We start from the raw sequence: 17,570 nt of genomic DNA, 5'->3' as shown, positions 1-17,570 counted from the left end.
GAATCTAGTGACTGCACTAGGGTTCTACAGCATGTTTGGTTCTTTAGAGTCATTATTAAGCTAGAACAAAAACATGAGATGGTCACGGCCATCAGTGTAGAAGTATTTTTGGGAGTGTTGCAGTTTGAACGGAAGCATATCGGAAAATGGCGAGGAGCAATAGAAGTGGAGATAAACATCAGGCAAAGTAAAATTTATCGCAGACCGCCTGGAGCTCGACACCTAGTAGGCTCAACCGTGGCTCCATTGAGCAGAAGCCGATATCCAGTACATTTCTAGCAGTACATTTCGAGCAGTATATTTCCAGCCGATATCAAAAAGCAGAATGACGATTGTGGATCAGGCTTTCTCTGTGCTAAAATGTGTAAGACTTGCAAAAATGGCGGCGAAATCCTACGAGATGCTTTGTAAGATGTTCGGCGCAATTCCAGAAAGAACCAAGGGCGAGCTAGAGTCGATATTTGAAAAGAAGTTCATGGGATATGCTTGGGGAATTTTAGTGATTTTGAGAGACAGAAGCAAAAGAATCAACAGCAACATATTATAATGCAGTAGACGAAAACGATGAAACCCACCGGGTAAGGATGGAAGTGGAACCACTGCAGGAAGCATCAGCAAAACGAAATTGGAGAAGCATCATGTTGACACATGATGAGTTCCCATATCATTGTTTGCTACAAACATGGTGGTATACTGGGCGAAAAAATCTAGTGTTGTCTGGGACTCTGGAGAGCTGCTCTCCATGTGTTTACCTGACTCATCACAGCCCATAACAATAGTGATAGTTGGAGTTATGATGGCGTTAAAATGCCTGGAAGCTCATATTAAAGAAAACAATCGACAGGAAGCACCGATCAAAGAACAGTTAGAAGAACTCGATTGTGTAAAAGGCTTAGATCTTTTCGAGACAAGGTGCAAAATCTTGAACGATTCGATGTAATTAAAAAGGTATGGGCCAGAAGATGACTGATGCCATGGTTCAGATCCAACATGGTTGCCTGGTTGTACGAGTATGTCAAAAAGCAAATGTCGAAACACAGCAGAGTGTTCAGATTGTTCCAGATGGACATAGGATCGGAAGCTTTCAAGCGAGCAATCGTAACGCATCGACATGCAGTAACTACCGCGGTAAAAAGAAGGTCGAAAATGATCAATTGTAATGGAAGGGAAAGAGAAGAAACATTGAAGGAAGGTCCGGAAAAAGTGTGATGTTGTGTCTCCACAACAGCTTCTGCAGAAATAGGGAAACTAATGTAGGCCCTCTACTTTGTTGCAAACAAAGGGTAGAAGAGTAGAGGTGTGGGAGGACTGCCTCTAACAGCGTCAGAATGGCCACCGATGTGTTGCAAGACACGGAAACCGAGAGTGCAGATTTGATGTCACAGGAGGAGGAGATAGAGCAGTAACAATAGCCGAATGACAAGATGCAAAAAAAATTAGAAGAATTTAGAAGTTTTAGGACTTCTAAACGAAACAAATTTAAAGAAAAACATGAACAAAAGAGTAGCCAAGAAGAAGAAATTGAAACTCAGAAAAGTTATGAGTGAGAGAAACTCAAATAAGAAACCCAGTCACCGAGGCTTGAAATTGAAACTTGATGAAAAGAAAAGTTTTCACTTACTATTGTTGTTGTTGTTGTTGTTGTTTTTGTGAATTTTCAGTAGGATACTGTTGGGATGATATACCCAAAGTTCTCAAAAATTTGTCTAGTTATTTCGGCACATGTTTCAAACACAGAAGAGGAACCATGTGCACTTGTTTTGTTCTGAGAATTAATCGTCGAAAAACTTCCACATCATCTGTATCAATCTTCGCTTTTAGGCTCGCATTTCTCGAAATTCAATTTTCTGATTTAGTCGGTTTATTAGACGGCACGTCCTGAATGTATATTCTCCTCTAGTTTTTTCAGTTCTGGTCTTGTTTAGGTTGAAAAATGTTTTCGTTCTTCCTGGATTTTCAATTTTTGCCGAGAGCTTAATGTGATTGTATTCTTCATGCATGGATTTCGCCAACATCAGTAAATCGTTCAGCTGGCAAAACAACGCCAGAGGCAGGATGTTTAACAACCTCAGCTGCTCTGTATAGTCAGTATCGTTTCTCGTGATCCGTTTTAAGACTTTATTTTGAAACCTTTTTAATCTCCCTTAGTCGTTTCTTGAGATATTGCAAATAATTAGACCATACGTTAGAACAGGAAGTTATAAGGATTTGTACAGACCACGTTTTATGCGCAGTTTGACTTTGAAATCTAAGTTTCTGCGGATGCAATAGAACGTTTTATTCGCTTTCGACATTCTTGAGTGAATATGGGCTGTCCATGCTAAATGTTTGGACACATGTATTCCTAGATCCTTTATCACATTCGGGCTTTCCACTGCTGTTTCACAAATAGAGAATTCGTGTTGATTTCCTCTAAATTTGACTTTAAAACCTTTGTCCAGTGTCCATTCGACTATAAAACATTTTTCAGTGCTCATTATTTACTTTGGAAGGCTTGAGTGGAGACTATTCTTAAAATTTCCCAGCCTGCATGATTGTTTTTAATCAACTAGGATGATGTCATGAAGGACTTGATCAATCTCTTGAAGAGTGATATTAATTCATTGTTTCTTCTAATAACCGATTTTTATCATTTTAGTACTCAGGAGCAATTATAACTAAATTTCCAAAGGGAAGAAGCAGAGAAGGATTGCTTTAGTTTGTTAGTTGGCAGGAATGTCCTGCATCCCAACACTTTTTAAACCCTAGGAGAAGAAATTTTAATTTGAAACTATGACACTAAAAGTCAGAAAAGATATTTTTTATCTTTGGTCATATCCTCAAAGTGCAGAATAATGAAAACGTTAGAAGGCTATAGCAATGTAAAATAATGCCATTTGTAGCACGTAGTGAGTCGACGTGATGCGGAAGAAAGTCACATATAGATCAAAGGGGGTTGAATGCGAGAGTTGCTGAAACTGGTATCATCTAAAATGCGGAAAAATATCCGATGACGTATACCCACCAACAATCGAGATAGTCTGGTACTGTGAAAGCTGCTGCCGAGCTAAGAACAAGGAGAAGGATACCCCCCAGGTGAAATTGTTCCTCAGGTATGTGGATGACATTGTTAGAACAGTCAGAGGGGAGCCGAGTTGTCTACTCGATGCCGCCAATTCTCTTCATCCAAATTTGCAGTTCACTCAAGAGAAAACTAATTCGGAGGGGAATTTGCCGTTCCAGGATTTGAACATAAATGTATCGCAGGGTAGGCGTGTAACTTGCAGTTGGTATCAAAACCAACAGATACAGGGACTATACTGAACTATAGAAGCTGCGCCCCAATTCAGTATAAGCGTAGTGTTATCCAAGGCACTGTACACAGGGTTTTTAGGAGTACATATAGCTGGGATCAATTTGATAAGGCTATGGAAACTAATAGGGCGCAATGGCTGACAATTCAGTACCCAGAAAATTAGTCCGCAAAGGTGGCTTCAGACGCCTTGTGCAAGATCATCGAGGGTAAGGGCAAGCCCCTGGATAGTGAGAGGTGTTTGTCAGTTCAATCACCAAAAGATGTGAAGCCCCCAATGCTGATGGTGCAGTATAGAGGTAACCAGAGCCAATATTTTGCTAACAGGTCACAAAAATTAACTAACGTTCAAGTGGTTCAAGAAAACTAGAATTACGTTTACCACCACTAAAATCAGCATTTTCTAATGACCTCAAGTAAAGAGGGGTTTATAAACTGTCAAGTAGTGGATGCACTTCCACCTATGTCGAACAAACTAATCGACATTTAACCACTAGAATTGAGGAACATAAGAAAGCAGACTCACCGGTAGGCCTCCACCTTCAGCAATGCGAACTTGAGGGAAATAGCTCAGATCTTAGATGGGAAATTATAGATAGGTCAAACAACCAAACAAATTTGCTAACACTAGAGGCAATACATGTCAGGAAAGAGAAACCGGGCTTGAACACGCGCGATGAGTTTAGGAGCAGGGAGTTAACATTGAAAATTTAGTCCCAAACTTTTTTGGTTTTTTATTTAAAACGTACATGTCTAAATTGAAATTATGACTCAGAAACTTGCAGACTAATTAATTTTTTTTTAATGTTTAATTAATTTTAGAGGTTAAAAAATCTTTAATCTTATTAGTAATTTAGAGGTCAACTGTGATTGGCTAATTTTTTTATCATGATGGGTTGGAACCCAATTGTATGTGATTTATTGTAAAAAGCATTTGTAAATTGATGTTTATTTTGTTATTTAGATTAGTTTATTGTAAAAATCCTGACGATGCACATAGTTGCGAAAACGTTTGAAATTTATTTTTTAGCAAAAATTTCTTCGAAATTCTTTCCGTGCATTTTGTAAATTCTGTTCGATGACACTGCACTATTCTGATGGACATAGCGCAGGATTGCTTAATCAAAGGGTAGACAAGATTCTTTTTGCCTTGAGCAATGACAAAGCCCCCGAAGGGCGCAATCTTAATATGAAAGCAATGAAAAGGAAAAAAACTGAAAGTGCTACAGACAACAGAACCCAAAATGCATTTTGGCCTTCTTGCTACTCCATTTTTGTTGCTATTAAGCTCTGAATTTAATTATGCTCCGTTTTCTATCGATTTTCCCAATTTTTCAATTTTTTAGGCTGAATACAGGCTAAACACTGTTCAATAAACACTTAAACTCCCAAATTGAATCTGGGATGAGAGCTTTGTTTTCATGGTTTTTAAGTTTTTTTAATTTCCCCAGCAAAATTTGGTACCAATATGCATCAGAATGGATTGTGTTGATGCGGATGAAAGTCACATATAGATCAAAGGGGGTTAAATGCGAGAGTTGCCGAAACTGGTATCATCTAAAATGCGGAAAAATATCCGATGACGTATACGCATCAATAACCGAGATAGTCTGGTACTGTGAAAGCTGCTGCCGAGCTAAGAACAAGGAGAAGGATACTCCCCAGGTGAAATTGTTCCTCAGAAATGTGGATGACATTGTTAGAACAGTCAGAGGGGAGCCGAGTTGTCTTCTCGATGCCGCCAATTCTCTTCATCCAAATTTGCAGTTCACTCTAGAGAAAACTAATTCGGAGGGGAACTTGCCGTTCCAGGATTTGACTATAAATGTATCGCAGGGTAGGCGTGTAACTTGCAGTTGGTATCAAATCCAACAGATACAGGGACTATACTGAACTAAAGAAGCTGTGCCCCAATTCAATATAAGCGTAGTGTTATCCAAGGCACTGTACACAGGGTTTTTAGGAGTACATCTAGCTGGGAGCAATTTGATAAGGCTATGGAAACTAATAGGGCGCAATGGTTGACAAATCAGTACCCTGAAAATTGGTCCGCAAAGGTGGCTTCAGACGCCTTGTGCAAGATCATCGAGGGTAAGGGCAAGCCCCTGGATAGTGAGAGGTGTTTGTCAGTTCAATCACCAAAAGATGTGAAGCCCCCAATGCTGATGGTGCAATATAAAGGTAACCAGAGCCAATATTTTGCTAACAGCTTACGAAAATTAACTAACGTTCAAGTGGTTTTCACCACAAGAAAACTAGAATCATGCTTACCATCATTGAAATCAGTATTTAGTTCATCTTCAGGTTTTAAAAATTCTAAACTATCTGTACAAAGAGATCAAAGATCATAAAAAGTGTCACACACATCATTACTTCAAAATTTTAAAAATTCAACCAATCAAAACTTTACAAATATCACTGAAATTATGTAACAACTATTATGTAACATTTTAAAACATTTTGTCACAAATTTCTGAGAGTTTTCTTCATTTTTGTTTTCACATTTTCGTTTTGTGGCTAATTTTTATGCTAACATGTAAGTTGTTTCAAAATTTACATGTTAACCACTAGAATTGAGGAACATAAGAAAGCAGACTCACCGGTTGGCCTCCACCTTCAGCAATGCCAACTTGAGGGAAATAGCTCAGATCTTAGTTGGGAAATTATAGATAGGTCAAACAACCAAACAAATTTGCTAACACTAGAGGCAATACATGTCAGGAAAGAGAAAACGGGCTTGAACACGCGCGATGAGTTTAGGAGCAGGGAGTTAACATTGAAAATTTAGTCCCAAAATATTTTTGGTTTTTTATTCAAAACGTACATGTCTAAATCAAAAATATGACACAGAAACTTCCAGACAAATTAATTTTAAAATGTTTAAATAATTTTAGAGGTTAAAATAACTTTAATCTTAATAGTAATTTAGAGGTCAACTGTGATTGGCTAATTTTTTTATCATGATGGTTAAGAACCAAATTGTATGTGATTTATTGTATATAACAATTGTAAATTGATGTTTTATCGTCATTTAGATTAGTTTTTTGTAAAAATCCTGACAATGCCCATAGTTGCAAAAACGTTTGAAATTTACTTTTTAGCAAAATTTTCTTCGAAATTCTTTCCGTGCATTTTGTAAATTCTGTTCGATGACACTGTACCATTCTGATGGACATAGCGCAGGATTGCTTAATCAAAGGGTAGACAAGATTCTTTTTGCCTTGAGCATTGACAAAGCCCCCGAAGGGCACAATCTTAATATGAAAGCAATGAAAAGGAAAAAAACTGAAAGTGCTACAGACAACAGAACCCAAAATGCATTTTGGCCTTCTTGCTACTCCACTTTTGTTGCTATTAAGCTCTGAATTTAATTATGCTCCGTTTTCTATCGATTTTCCCAATTTTTCAATTTTTTAGGCTGAATACAGGCTAAACACTGTTCAATAAACACTTAAACTCCCACATTGAATCTGGGATGAGAGCTTTGTTTTCATGGTTTTTAAGTTTTTTTATTTCCCCAGCAAAATTTGGTACCAATATGCATCAGAATGGATTGTGTTGATGCGGATGAAAGTCACATATAGATCAAAGGGGGTTAAATGCGAGAGTTGCCAAAACTGGTATCATCTAAAGTGCGGAAAAATATCCGATGAGGTATACGCATCAATAACCGAGATAGTCTGGTACTGTGAAAGCTGCTGCCGAGCTAAGAACAAGGAGAAGGATACTCCCCAGGTGAAATTGTTCCTCAGAAATGTGGATGACATTGTTAGAACAGTCAGAGGGGAGCCGAGTTGTCTTCTCGATGCCGCCAATTCTTTTCATCCAAATTTGCTGTTCACTCTAGAGAAAACTAATTCGGAGGGGAACTTGCCGTTCCAGGATTTGACTATAAATGTATCGCAGGGTAGGCGTGTAACTTGCAGTTGGTATCAAATCCAACAGATACAGGGACTATACTGAACTAAAGAGGCTGCGCCCCAATTCAGTATAAGCGTAGTGTTATCCAAGGCACTATACATAGGGTTTTTAGGAGTACATCTAGCTGGGAGCAATTTGATAAGGCTATGGAAACTAATAGGCCGCAACGGCTGACAAATCAGTACCCTGAAAATTGGTCCGCAAAGGTGGCTTCAGACGCCTTGTGCAAGATCATCGAGGGTAAGGGCAAGCCCCTGGATAGTGAGAGTTGTTTGTCACTTCAATCACCAAAAGATGTGAAGCCCCCAATGCTGATGGTGCAATATAGAGGTAACCAGAGCCAATATTTTGCTAACAGCTTACGAAAATTAACTAACGTTCAAGTGGTTTTCACCACAAGAAAACTAGAATCATGTTTACCATCATTGAAATCAGTATTTTCTTATGACCTCAAGTAAAGAGGGGTTTATAAACTATCATGTAGTGCATGCACTTCTACCTATGTCGGGCAAACTGTTCGACATTTAACCACTAGAATGCGTTAAAATTGTAAATTCAAACAAACGTTTTCGCACATTTTGTGCATCTTCAGGTTTTAAAAAATCTAAACTATCTGTACAAAGAGATCAAAGATCATAAAAAGTGTCACACACATCATTACTTCAAAATTTTAAAAATTCAACCAATCAAAACTTTACAAATATCACTGAAATTATGTAACAACTATTATGTAACATTTTAAAACATTTTGTCACAAATTTCTGAGAGTTTTCTTAATTTTTATTTTCACACATCGTTTTGTGGCTAATTTTTATGCTAACATGTAAGTTGTTTCAAAATTTACATGTTAACCACTAGAATTGAGGAACATAAGAAATCAGACTCACCGGTTGGCCTCCACCTTCAGCAATGCCAACTTGAGGGAAATAGCTCAGATCTTAGTTGGGAAATTATAGATAGGTCAAACAACCAAACAAATTTCCTAACACTAGAGGCAATACATGTCAGGAAAGAGAAACCGGGCTTGAACACGCGCGATGAGTGTAGGAGCAGGTAGTTAATATTGAAAATTTAGTCCCAAAATATTTTTGGTTTTTTATTCAAAACGTACATGTCTAAATTGAAAATATGACTCAGAAACTTCCGGACAAATAAATTTAAAATGTTTAATTAATTTTAGAGGTTAAAAGTACTTGAATCTTAATAGTAATTTAGAGGTCAACTGTGATTGGCTAATTTTTTATCATGATGGTTTAGAACCAAATTGTATGTGATTTATTGTAAATAACATTTGTAAATTGATGTTTTATAGTCATTTAGATTAGTTTATTGTAAAAATCCTGAAGATGCACATTGTTGCGAAAACGTTTGAAATTTAATTTTTAGCAAAAATTTCTTCGAAATTCTTTCCGTGCATTTTGTAAATTCTGTTCGATGACACTGCACCATTCTGATGGAGATAGCGCAGGACTGCTTAATCAAAGGGTAGACAAAGTTCTTTTTGCCTTGAGCATTGACAGTGCTCCCGAAGGGCGCAATCTTAATATGAAAGCAATAAAAAGGAACAAAACTGAAAGTGCTACAGACAACAGAACCCAAAATGCATTTTGGTCTTCTTGCTACTCCATATTTGTTGCTATTAAGCTCTGAATTTAATTATGCTCGGTTTTATATCGATTTTCCCGATTTTTCAAATTTTTAGGCTGGATACAGGCTAAACACTGTTCAATGAACACTTAAACTCCCACATTGAAACTGGGATGAGAGCTTAACTTAATTTTAAACATGATTTGAACGACTTTGACATTCGTTCTCGAAAATGTCTCATTGATGAGAAAAACCGTTTCAGTCTTAGCCAAAAAATGAGAGTGAAGTGATCTTGTAAAATAACGTTCGTTATGTTGAAATTCATCATTCAGGCTATAAAAATTTGATTTAAAATAGTGCTAAGCTGCATTTGGAAGCCTCACTTAGCGTAATGACTTCATTTAGCCTAAAGTTTTTACAAAAATTCGAAAAAAAGTATGCAGAATTAGAACAAAGTTTGATTTTTTTGAAGTTTTTTTTTCTTTTTGGTTATCAATTTTTTGAAGACGAATTAAGCTTAGTTTAATTGAATATTTCATACTCGTATTCATAGTTTTTTTTCATCATACCGCCAACAAAAGCAAGATTGATTTAAAAAAAGAGAGAACTAAACTTCAAAAAAAACACGAACAAAACAAGATTGATTTAAAAAAGAGAGAACTTAACTTCAAAAAAAAATTCTTCGAACAAGTTTTACATATTTCTGTGTTTCTTTTTCCTATTCGACAAAAATTTTTGCCAAATTTTTCTGTGACTGTCGGTTATGCCCTAGCTTTTGGCTTTCGTGAGATCATTTTATCTCGCCATCCACAGAACAAAACGACACTGAATTGAAAATAAGAGGAAAAGTATTTTTTATTGCGATTAGCAATGGAATCGCATTCGTCCAAGAGAATTTCTTTCCCGCAAACATTGTGTTCACAGGATGCATCTAGACACGTCTTCTGGCGAAACCTTGGTTCATAACGAGTTCAAGTTTGTTAGTGTCTCTTGCACACTAAACCTTGAGGCAGTGCTGGAGCAACCGGCTATCCTTGTTTTTCCACAAAATTAGAAAATTCAAGTTTGTCATCCATGGCTGTCTATCCGGCCCAATAGGTTTTGTTCACAGGACTCATCTAGACACGTCTTCAGGTGGAACGCATTGGAGATTTTTTTTTCAAACGTGAATTTTTGTGTTTCAAATTAAATTGTCGGTCTAACTTATGTCTGCTTATGTGTTTTGGGTCTTGATAGTCACATCTAAGAATCGTTTATTTTCGCGGTGAACATTTTTTTGTAGTTGGTCGTAGGGCTTAAGGAATTTGTTTATCCGGCCTTATATCCAACCTAATAGATTTTGTTCACTGGACTCATCTAGACACGTCTTTAAGCACGTCTTTAGCTGGAACGCATTAGAAGATTATCAAAAAGTTTCCCTCGTCGAGAAAAACCCGTCTGAAGTTTTTGAGAGGTTAGTCTAAATTCGAGCGAGGGGATCGAACGAGTAACGTGTTCGTTATTTGCACATAAGGCCGAAAAAGCTTGATTTCAATATAAAGAGAACCGGTTTTGGAAGCTTCTTATAGCGCTTCCTCGGCAAATATAAAATAGCATGCAAAAGTAAGCTTGTTTTAATGTTCGTTTTCGATTTGATAGTTGTCATTCATTTTAAAGTAAAAAAACTAACTTGAAAAAAAAAAGAAAAACTATTTTTTCCTTTAAAAAACTATTAGCAATGGTATCGCATTCTTGTAAGAAAAATTTTTTCCCGTTAACAATTTTGTTCACAGGACTAATCTAGACACGTCCTTAGGTGGAACGTTGCTTCATAGCGAGTTCAAGTTTTGCTGGTAACTCTTGCACACTTAGCGTGGAGGCAACCAACACGCCTGGAAGCAAGGGATGGTAAAAATCCTGGTTTCGAGTCTGACCGGAGATTTTTTTCAAACATGTATTTTGTGTTTCAAATTAAATTGTCGGTCTTATTTTGGTCTGCTTATGTATTTTGTGTCTTGGTAGTCACATATAAGAATCGTTTATTTTCGCTGTGAACATTTTTTGTAGTTGGACGTATTGTTTTAGGAAATTGTATATCCGGCCTAATAGGTTTTGGCTTAATAGGTTTTGATCTGTTGTATTTCGACTTATTGGCCAATGATTTGTAGTTGCTTTAAGTAATTTAGAATTTTGTATATCCGGCGTTATTTTTTTCAGCTTAATAGGTTTGATTCTAATTTATTATGAGTTATTGGCCTCTTATTGCGTCATTTGATGACTGAAAAAGGTTTTTTTCTTGTGTTTGTGTTCAGAGGGGAAGGGGACTTAAAACTCCTTTACTTAGATTTTTTTGTCGGCAATTAAAGTTACATCTAAGGTACTTTCAGCTTTATTCCCGCTTGATAATTTTTGTTCCGATGCTAATTTTCTATTCGAATGTCTGGGCATAGTTTTTCTAAGTTACCTTTACTCTTTTCGATAGATCATGTTTTTGTTTAGTTTATAAATATCAGTATTAAATATGCGTTATTAGATATTGGTTGTCATTTAAGCTTTCGATTTAATTTCCGAATTAATTCATTAAATATTTAAGTTATTTTCGTCGTATTAAGCAACGGTTTTTTGGAGTAAAAATCTGAAAAAAAAATTCAAAAACAATTTCTTCCGAATTTAAACAGGTTTTCGTTTTCCTATCATTTTTGGCAAAAATTTGCCCAATTTTACTGTGACTGTCGGTCATGCCGAAGTTCTATGTTTTCGTCAGATCATTTTATCTCTCCACGCACAAAACAAAACGACACTAATTTGAAAAAAAAGAGAAACTTTTAATGTATTTTTTAAATGAAATTGATTGGAGCATCTGTACTGCTTGCATAGCAAGCGGCTATTTTTTAGTTTTCCTGCACAATCAGATAACACGAAAAATTATCCGAATGCTACGGGTGATGTAATATATCAAAGCCCTTTCCGCCGTGATTCGAATGACATATAAAAATTTTCAAAAAAAGTTTCCGTTAAAAATATAAACGTCTCGGTTTGAAGCTGGATTGAATGACATTCACTTTATAAAAATTGGTCATTTAGCTGAGTAAAGTTCATTTTACTACCAGGAAAACTAGTATTCAAAGCTTCATTTAGAGCCTCCTTGGCAAAAAATATTTCTATGTAGATGAAAAACTATTGTGCAAATAGTTTTTTTAGTGTCTTGGAGCTGTCTGTTAAAGGAAGGGTACACTGTGATAATCTATGGTAAGGTGTCGTGGAAAAACTTTAAATTTATTTGAGTTTTTCTCTGATATCCTTGATAATAATTTAGATTTGCTATCCATAATGTCGATTTATTGTTCTGACCATTTGAAAAATGAGGAGGAACTTTGTGTTCGATGTGTTTAAATTTTTTATTTTGGTTTTCCACGCATCGGGTGCCACAAAGAATCATCTGAAAAGTTTTAGTGATATATCATATTAAAGCATTTTCAGTTGTGAATTGAACGACATTTTCCAGTGTTGATAAAAACTGGTTTGAAAGTTTTGATTCTCGGTCTAATTTTGAGCAAAGAAAGGCGATCAAGCAGGCTTAGAATAGCTTAATTATGCTTCATTTAAGCCACAAAAAGTCAATTCAATTTGAGTCAAGTTAGTTTTTGCAGTTTATTTTAAGCTATTTTTCGGTGGGAATCAAAACTAAACTTCAAAAATATTGGTAGTTTTGAAAAAAAATTTTCTACGATTGTTTTTTCTGTTTTCTAGTAATTTTTCTAAAAAATATTTTTTTCTAATGGGCCTATTTTACTATGATTGTTTCGAATATGCTTAAGTTCTAATTTTTCGTTCAGATCTTTTCTTCAAACGACGCAGAAAACAAAACAACGAATTTGGATTTTTTCTTTCGTATTTTTAAGACTATGGTCAGAACATTCTGTGCTATTTGCACAGCAACCGGCTATCGTTGCTCCTGATTGTAAAATGTGAAAATGACCTACACTTGCTTCTTTGAATTAATTTTAAATTGCTGATATAGTGTTCCGTTTTTGTTTGTATTGGTCGGAAAACGTTCTGTGCTACTTTTCCGCAACCGGCTATGGTTTTTGTTTCTCATGATGGTTTGTGTTTCTCTGTTCTGCAAGCAATTGAAGAAAACCCAGTGGGTCGAAAAGTATAGGAAATTCTTCTTTATAGGTTGTCTATGAGCTCTCTCATTTTGTTGGGAGCTGGCCTGACAGCTGTTGGTGTGGCCGGGCGATTTCTTATACGGAAAGGAGCTGGAGGAGCTTTTGGAAGTGGCATGTCCATGGTTTACTCTTATCTTTGTGCCTTTTATGATGTCTTTCTCGCCAGCTTTTTTAATCGAAAAGTGTTTCAGGCATACAAAGGAGGTTTTGAGAAGCAAATGTCAAAATCAGAAGCATGCAAAATTTTAAGCGTTCCAATGACGAGTACTCCGAAGCAAATTAGAGAACATCATCGCCGACTAATGATTGCAAATCACCCTGATAAAGGTGGCTCGCCGTACATTGCATCCAAAATAAATGAAGCGAAAGATTTATTGGACGCGAAAAAGAGATAACACAACGTTTTTTGAAACTTGTTTTGATTTTGTATACTACATTAATTTAGAAAAAAATAATGCTGCAATCGCTCTTTTAAGTTTTCCAATCTTTGGGCAACTCGAATAAACATTTGATTGAATTGATTAAATTAATTGTTTTTCAGACAGTTTTCATGAGTGTAATGAGAATAGAGCAATGGCTGAGTTCTCTCGGGTTTAAACAGTATACGCAGCTATTCATTGATAACGGCTATGATGATTTCGAGCTGTGCAAGCAGCTAAGAGAAAATGATCTTGACTTGATGGGAATCACAATTCCCATCGTCAAAGCCGAAATTTTATCAAGTGTCAACAGTTTAAAACATGCCGAAAATGCTGCCCATGTTTATTTTTCTATGGATCCGAACTACTGGCAAACAGACGGAACCATCAACAGTGCCTCGACTTTCAAGACTTGTCTCCAGGAACAAAAAGTATCAGTTGCGATTCAAGAATCAGATGACTCAGCCGACGTTTATAACATCGTCCTAAGCGAACTGGCAAACGACGGAGTCACGCCAGCAATGTTATTCACTTTTCCAGTTACCCTGAAAGCGAAAAGTGGAGAAAGAACTCCGGATAAAACCTCAGACAGTGGAAATGACTCGGATCTGGAGGAGATCTATTGTGCTCAAGATCTGGCCAGCATCTATGAAGAGAGGTTAAAATTACCACAAGACGTAAGTTTCGTTCAATTGTGTCTTGTAGTACCAATCGTAGTGTCCATCGTAAAACCGAATAATTTTTCCAAGGTGTAGGTTTTTGTCGGTGAAAAATGTGCTGAATTTTTGAAGCCTTCAAAACTAATTTTTTTGAACTCTGGGGTCGCTGAGAAAGCCTTGCTGACCGAAATTTCTGCGTCCCAGGTACCAAAATGCGGTTTTTGGACTTAGGTTTTAACCTGAAAATATAGAAAATGTTAATGTTTGTTCAACGGGAAGCGGATGCCGCATATCATTGACACGTGTAATTAAAGCTGCCACCCTGCCTTAATATTTTTTTATAATCGCATCAAAAAAGGTCCCTGAAATGATACTAACATTGACAGGAACCTTTATTTTAAAACCAAGTTTACGTCAGTTAAGCATTTTTTGATATTATTAATTTGTTTCAGAAAATCCTCAATGTTCTTCACTGCATACAACGTGTTCACTGCAAAAGAATCGAAAGTAGAAACGTTGACTTAAAAATTGCCAATTCTGCCAGTAACCAATTTAACAGTAGACGAAGGACGCCCAAATTACAGCAAAGAATGTCCAGTTTTGATTGCAGTACAGGTGGTAGTGAGCATAATCAGTTGGAAGCCGATCCTAGGTACAGTAATGTACCATTTGCGTCAAAGACTCTAGGCCGAATGCTCTCTTATCAAAAGCCGAAAAACATAGTGAGCGGTGTAACTTCTACCCTAAGTGGAAGTCAAAACAACATCAACAGTAGAACTCAGGAAAAGAAAAAGACGAAAGGCCCTACAAGCAGTAGCAGCAGTATTGGAACTTGCGAAAGTAGAGATTGCGATTTGTCTTACAATACGAATGCTTCGTCCAATAATACGGCAGACTATTCATCGTCAAATAGTTTAGATAGCGCCGCGTACTTGTTGCCGAAGTGAAATTAACTTTTTCAAAGTGCTACTATGTTAAAAAGCTAAAAGCATGTTGTTTACAAATTGAATGGTGTCATCATGTTGCTTCCAATTTATGTTGTTAAATAATGCTTTCAATGCGCAAGCCAAAAAGACGTTTTTCTCTTGCATAGATTTCAGTGTCCTTTCAATGATTTATATATAAAAATGGGTGTTTTGATGACATAATATGGATTTTTTGCGTCTTTTCTGCCATGTTCAAACTTAAATGTTTGCTTTGCTGTTGGTTTTGTTGCAAAAAGGCCCTTTTGTTTATTTTTGTTGAATGATTTGATTCCTTCCTTGATATTGATCTCGATAACTCTCAGGTTAAATTATAAGCTTTGACCGTTGATACAACCATAAAATATGTCTATCTTCTTAAAGATATCCGAGCTATTCTATATGCTGTTTTGTTGTTTTCAAAAGGTTCTTAAACTTAGTTAGTTTAATCATTGGGACGCCCTTTATTCATTTTGCCTTAACTGTTCCGATCAATTTTTTCTCTCATAATTGATTGGTAATCTTCATTTTATGTAGTTAGATTGATATTTATTCGAATTCAGAATGCTTCAAATTTCTTTTTGATTAAGATTGATTGAGCATGCGCTTGAAAATGGCCCTGATATGAGTCAAAAATGGTTCAATTGCTAGAGCAAGTCTCTTGTAATCGGGAAATCGAATTTGTCCCCGTAAACAACTCTTACAATCTATATCTGTACTATATTTACACTAGTGAACTTTAGTGGGCGTTAGTGTTATACTACGACTATTTTTTTTCTAACCTAAGTCGCAAATATTGGTGAAACTTTTGGGGAATCTCTATAACTTTTTGATAGCATGTGCTTTGACATGGAACAGTAATAAGTTAACACAGTTGATACATTTAACTTTCACCAGGTGAACCGAATAAAGCTGTTTGTTTTTCACAACATAACAATCATAAAAACTCGATTTCAGAACTTTTCTAACTCATTATATCTCGCAATTTTTTGAAATGCATTTTTGATACATAATGTGGCTTTATGCTTTCCATTTTATTACATGCATAAATAGTGTGGATGCCTTCATTTTGTTGTATTCCAAACTATTACTAGCAAAATTGTGTCTATTTGTATTTAGTGCAACTTCTACATCGCATTGGCAATTTGTTACCATATGTAGCTGCTTTATTTGAGACTAGAGTTTGCCGATTGTTAAGCGTCCGTGTTCAAGAGGGCAGGGCGTGATACTTCATTTCTCGATGTCGCAGGTTGGAAGACCATAGGTTGCAAAGTTTTTGTCCGTAGCTAATTCTAGGGTTGGTTCTATCTTGTTTCACTTTGAAAAGTTGCTTTTTTGCCGTGTTCTAGCTGGTGTTTGCGAAGCACAGCTTCGCCTCTTGTTAAATGTGTGTGAATTGTATTTCGGCATGTTTCAGCTATATTTACCAATGATTATGGGTCATTTATGCTATATTTACATGCATGTTACTTTTATCTCGCCACGTTTAAGCTATCTTTACATGATTGATATTTCTACGTAATTCGTTATCTTTATTCGTTAAGAGTCATAGCATATGTTTGCACGTTTAAACTGTATCGTAAATTGCCATGTTTAGGAAATTTAATCAAATTTCCAATTTAATAATAGTCAAGTCAAGATTTTTATGACCATTAATAACGCCTTTTAATGATGCCTTTTATTAATAGTCCTTTTGATAATGCTAAAAACCAATTAAAAGGACCGAATGTAAGGCTGAACCTATGATTGCAGCATGGTACTGGAGCAAGGTAATGCAGTGTAGGGTAATGTAGAGGGGAGATTATTGCATCTATTATTATATAACGGGCGTTTTCCGTCTCAGGGTTTATTCCACCAAATTTGAGTTCAGCAACCTTTTGGTGGGGTGCTGTCAGGGACCTCTCAGTGGTTGTAAATATTGCCTCCAAATATGACTGCTCAAATCCTTTCAATTTTCGAGATACGACGTGTTTGTAATTTTTTCAAAAAGTTTCACAAAACTTTGGTTTGAAAAACTTCACAAAATTTAAAATTCCAAGCTCTAAAGTGTGGTGCTGTCAGGTGCTCTCAGAAGTTGCAGTTTTTTTCTCGAAATGTGGTTGCCCTACTCCTTAAAGTTTCCGAAAAATTACTTTTTAATGATTTGAATAACTCGAAATTGTAAATCCTACAATTGGATGCTGCCTGAGTATTTTCAGATATTGCAAGTCTTTCTTCCAATTGTGACTGCACAAGATCGTTGTTTCCGAGATAGACCGTTTTTTATAATTTTTATTATTATTCAAAACATATTCGTGCTGTCCTTATACTGTCAAGAATTTCAATGTCGCCTGCGAATCTGACTGTTCAGCGCCTTTTAGTATCGAAATTGCCTTCCATTTTGATCTTTCAAAACTGTCAAAAAAATTTTCAGTCTTCTCAGATCTAACCAAGCAATCATTTCATCGAGCCGTCCATTCATCTAGCTATGAACCCATCTAGCAATCCATCCAATGATACATCCAGCCATCCATCCATCCATCATTACACCAAACAATCATTCAACCAGCCATCAAGTATACATGCCTTCATCTGTCGAA

At 36.3% G+C, this 17,570-nt stretch overlaps 1 protein-coding gene across 1 annotated transcript; it reads left to right on the top strand.

Moving 5' to 3' along the window:
- The first annotated feature begins 13,481 nt into the window (after nt 1-13,481).
- On the top strand, nt 13,482-15,551 carry LOC134851448 (uncharacterized). The gene is made up of 2 exons (XM_063867546.1): nt 13,482-14,047; nt 14,482-15,551. Exons 1-2 carry the CDS (start codon nt 13,502-13,504, stop codon nt 14,974-14,976), a joined length of 1,041 nt encoding a protein of 346 aa, XP_063723616.1. The 5' UTR covers nt 13,482-13,501; the 3' UTR covers nt 14,977-15,551.
- Nucleotides 15,552-17,570: the final 2,019 nt, after the last annotated feature.

The sequence above is a fragment of the Symsagittifera roscoffensis genome, chromosome 7 (assembly GCF_963678635.1).
Source record: "Symsagittifera roscoffensis chromosome 7, txSymRosc1.1, whole genome shotgun sequence".
NCBI classification, from domain to species: domain Eukaryota; kingdom Metazoa; phylum Xenacoelomorpha; order Acoela; family Convolutidae; genus Symsagittifera; species Symsagittifera roscoffensis.
This window is presented reverse-complemented; position numbering and strand designations above follow the sequence as displayed.

Coding starts and splice junctions, on each gene's coding strand:
- LOC134851448 (XM_063867546.1), top strand. CDS start 13,502: ATGAGTGTAATGAGAATAGAGCAATGGCTGAGTTCTCTCGGGTTTAAA. Junction 14,048..14,481: donor GGTTAAAATTACCACAAGAC/GTAAGTTTCGTT, acceptor AATTTGTTTCAG/AAAATCCTCAATGTTCTTCA.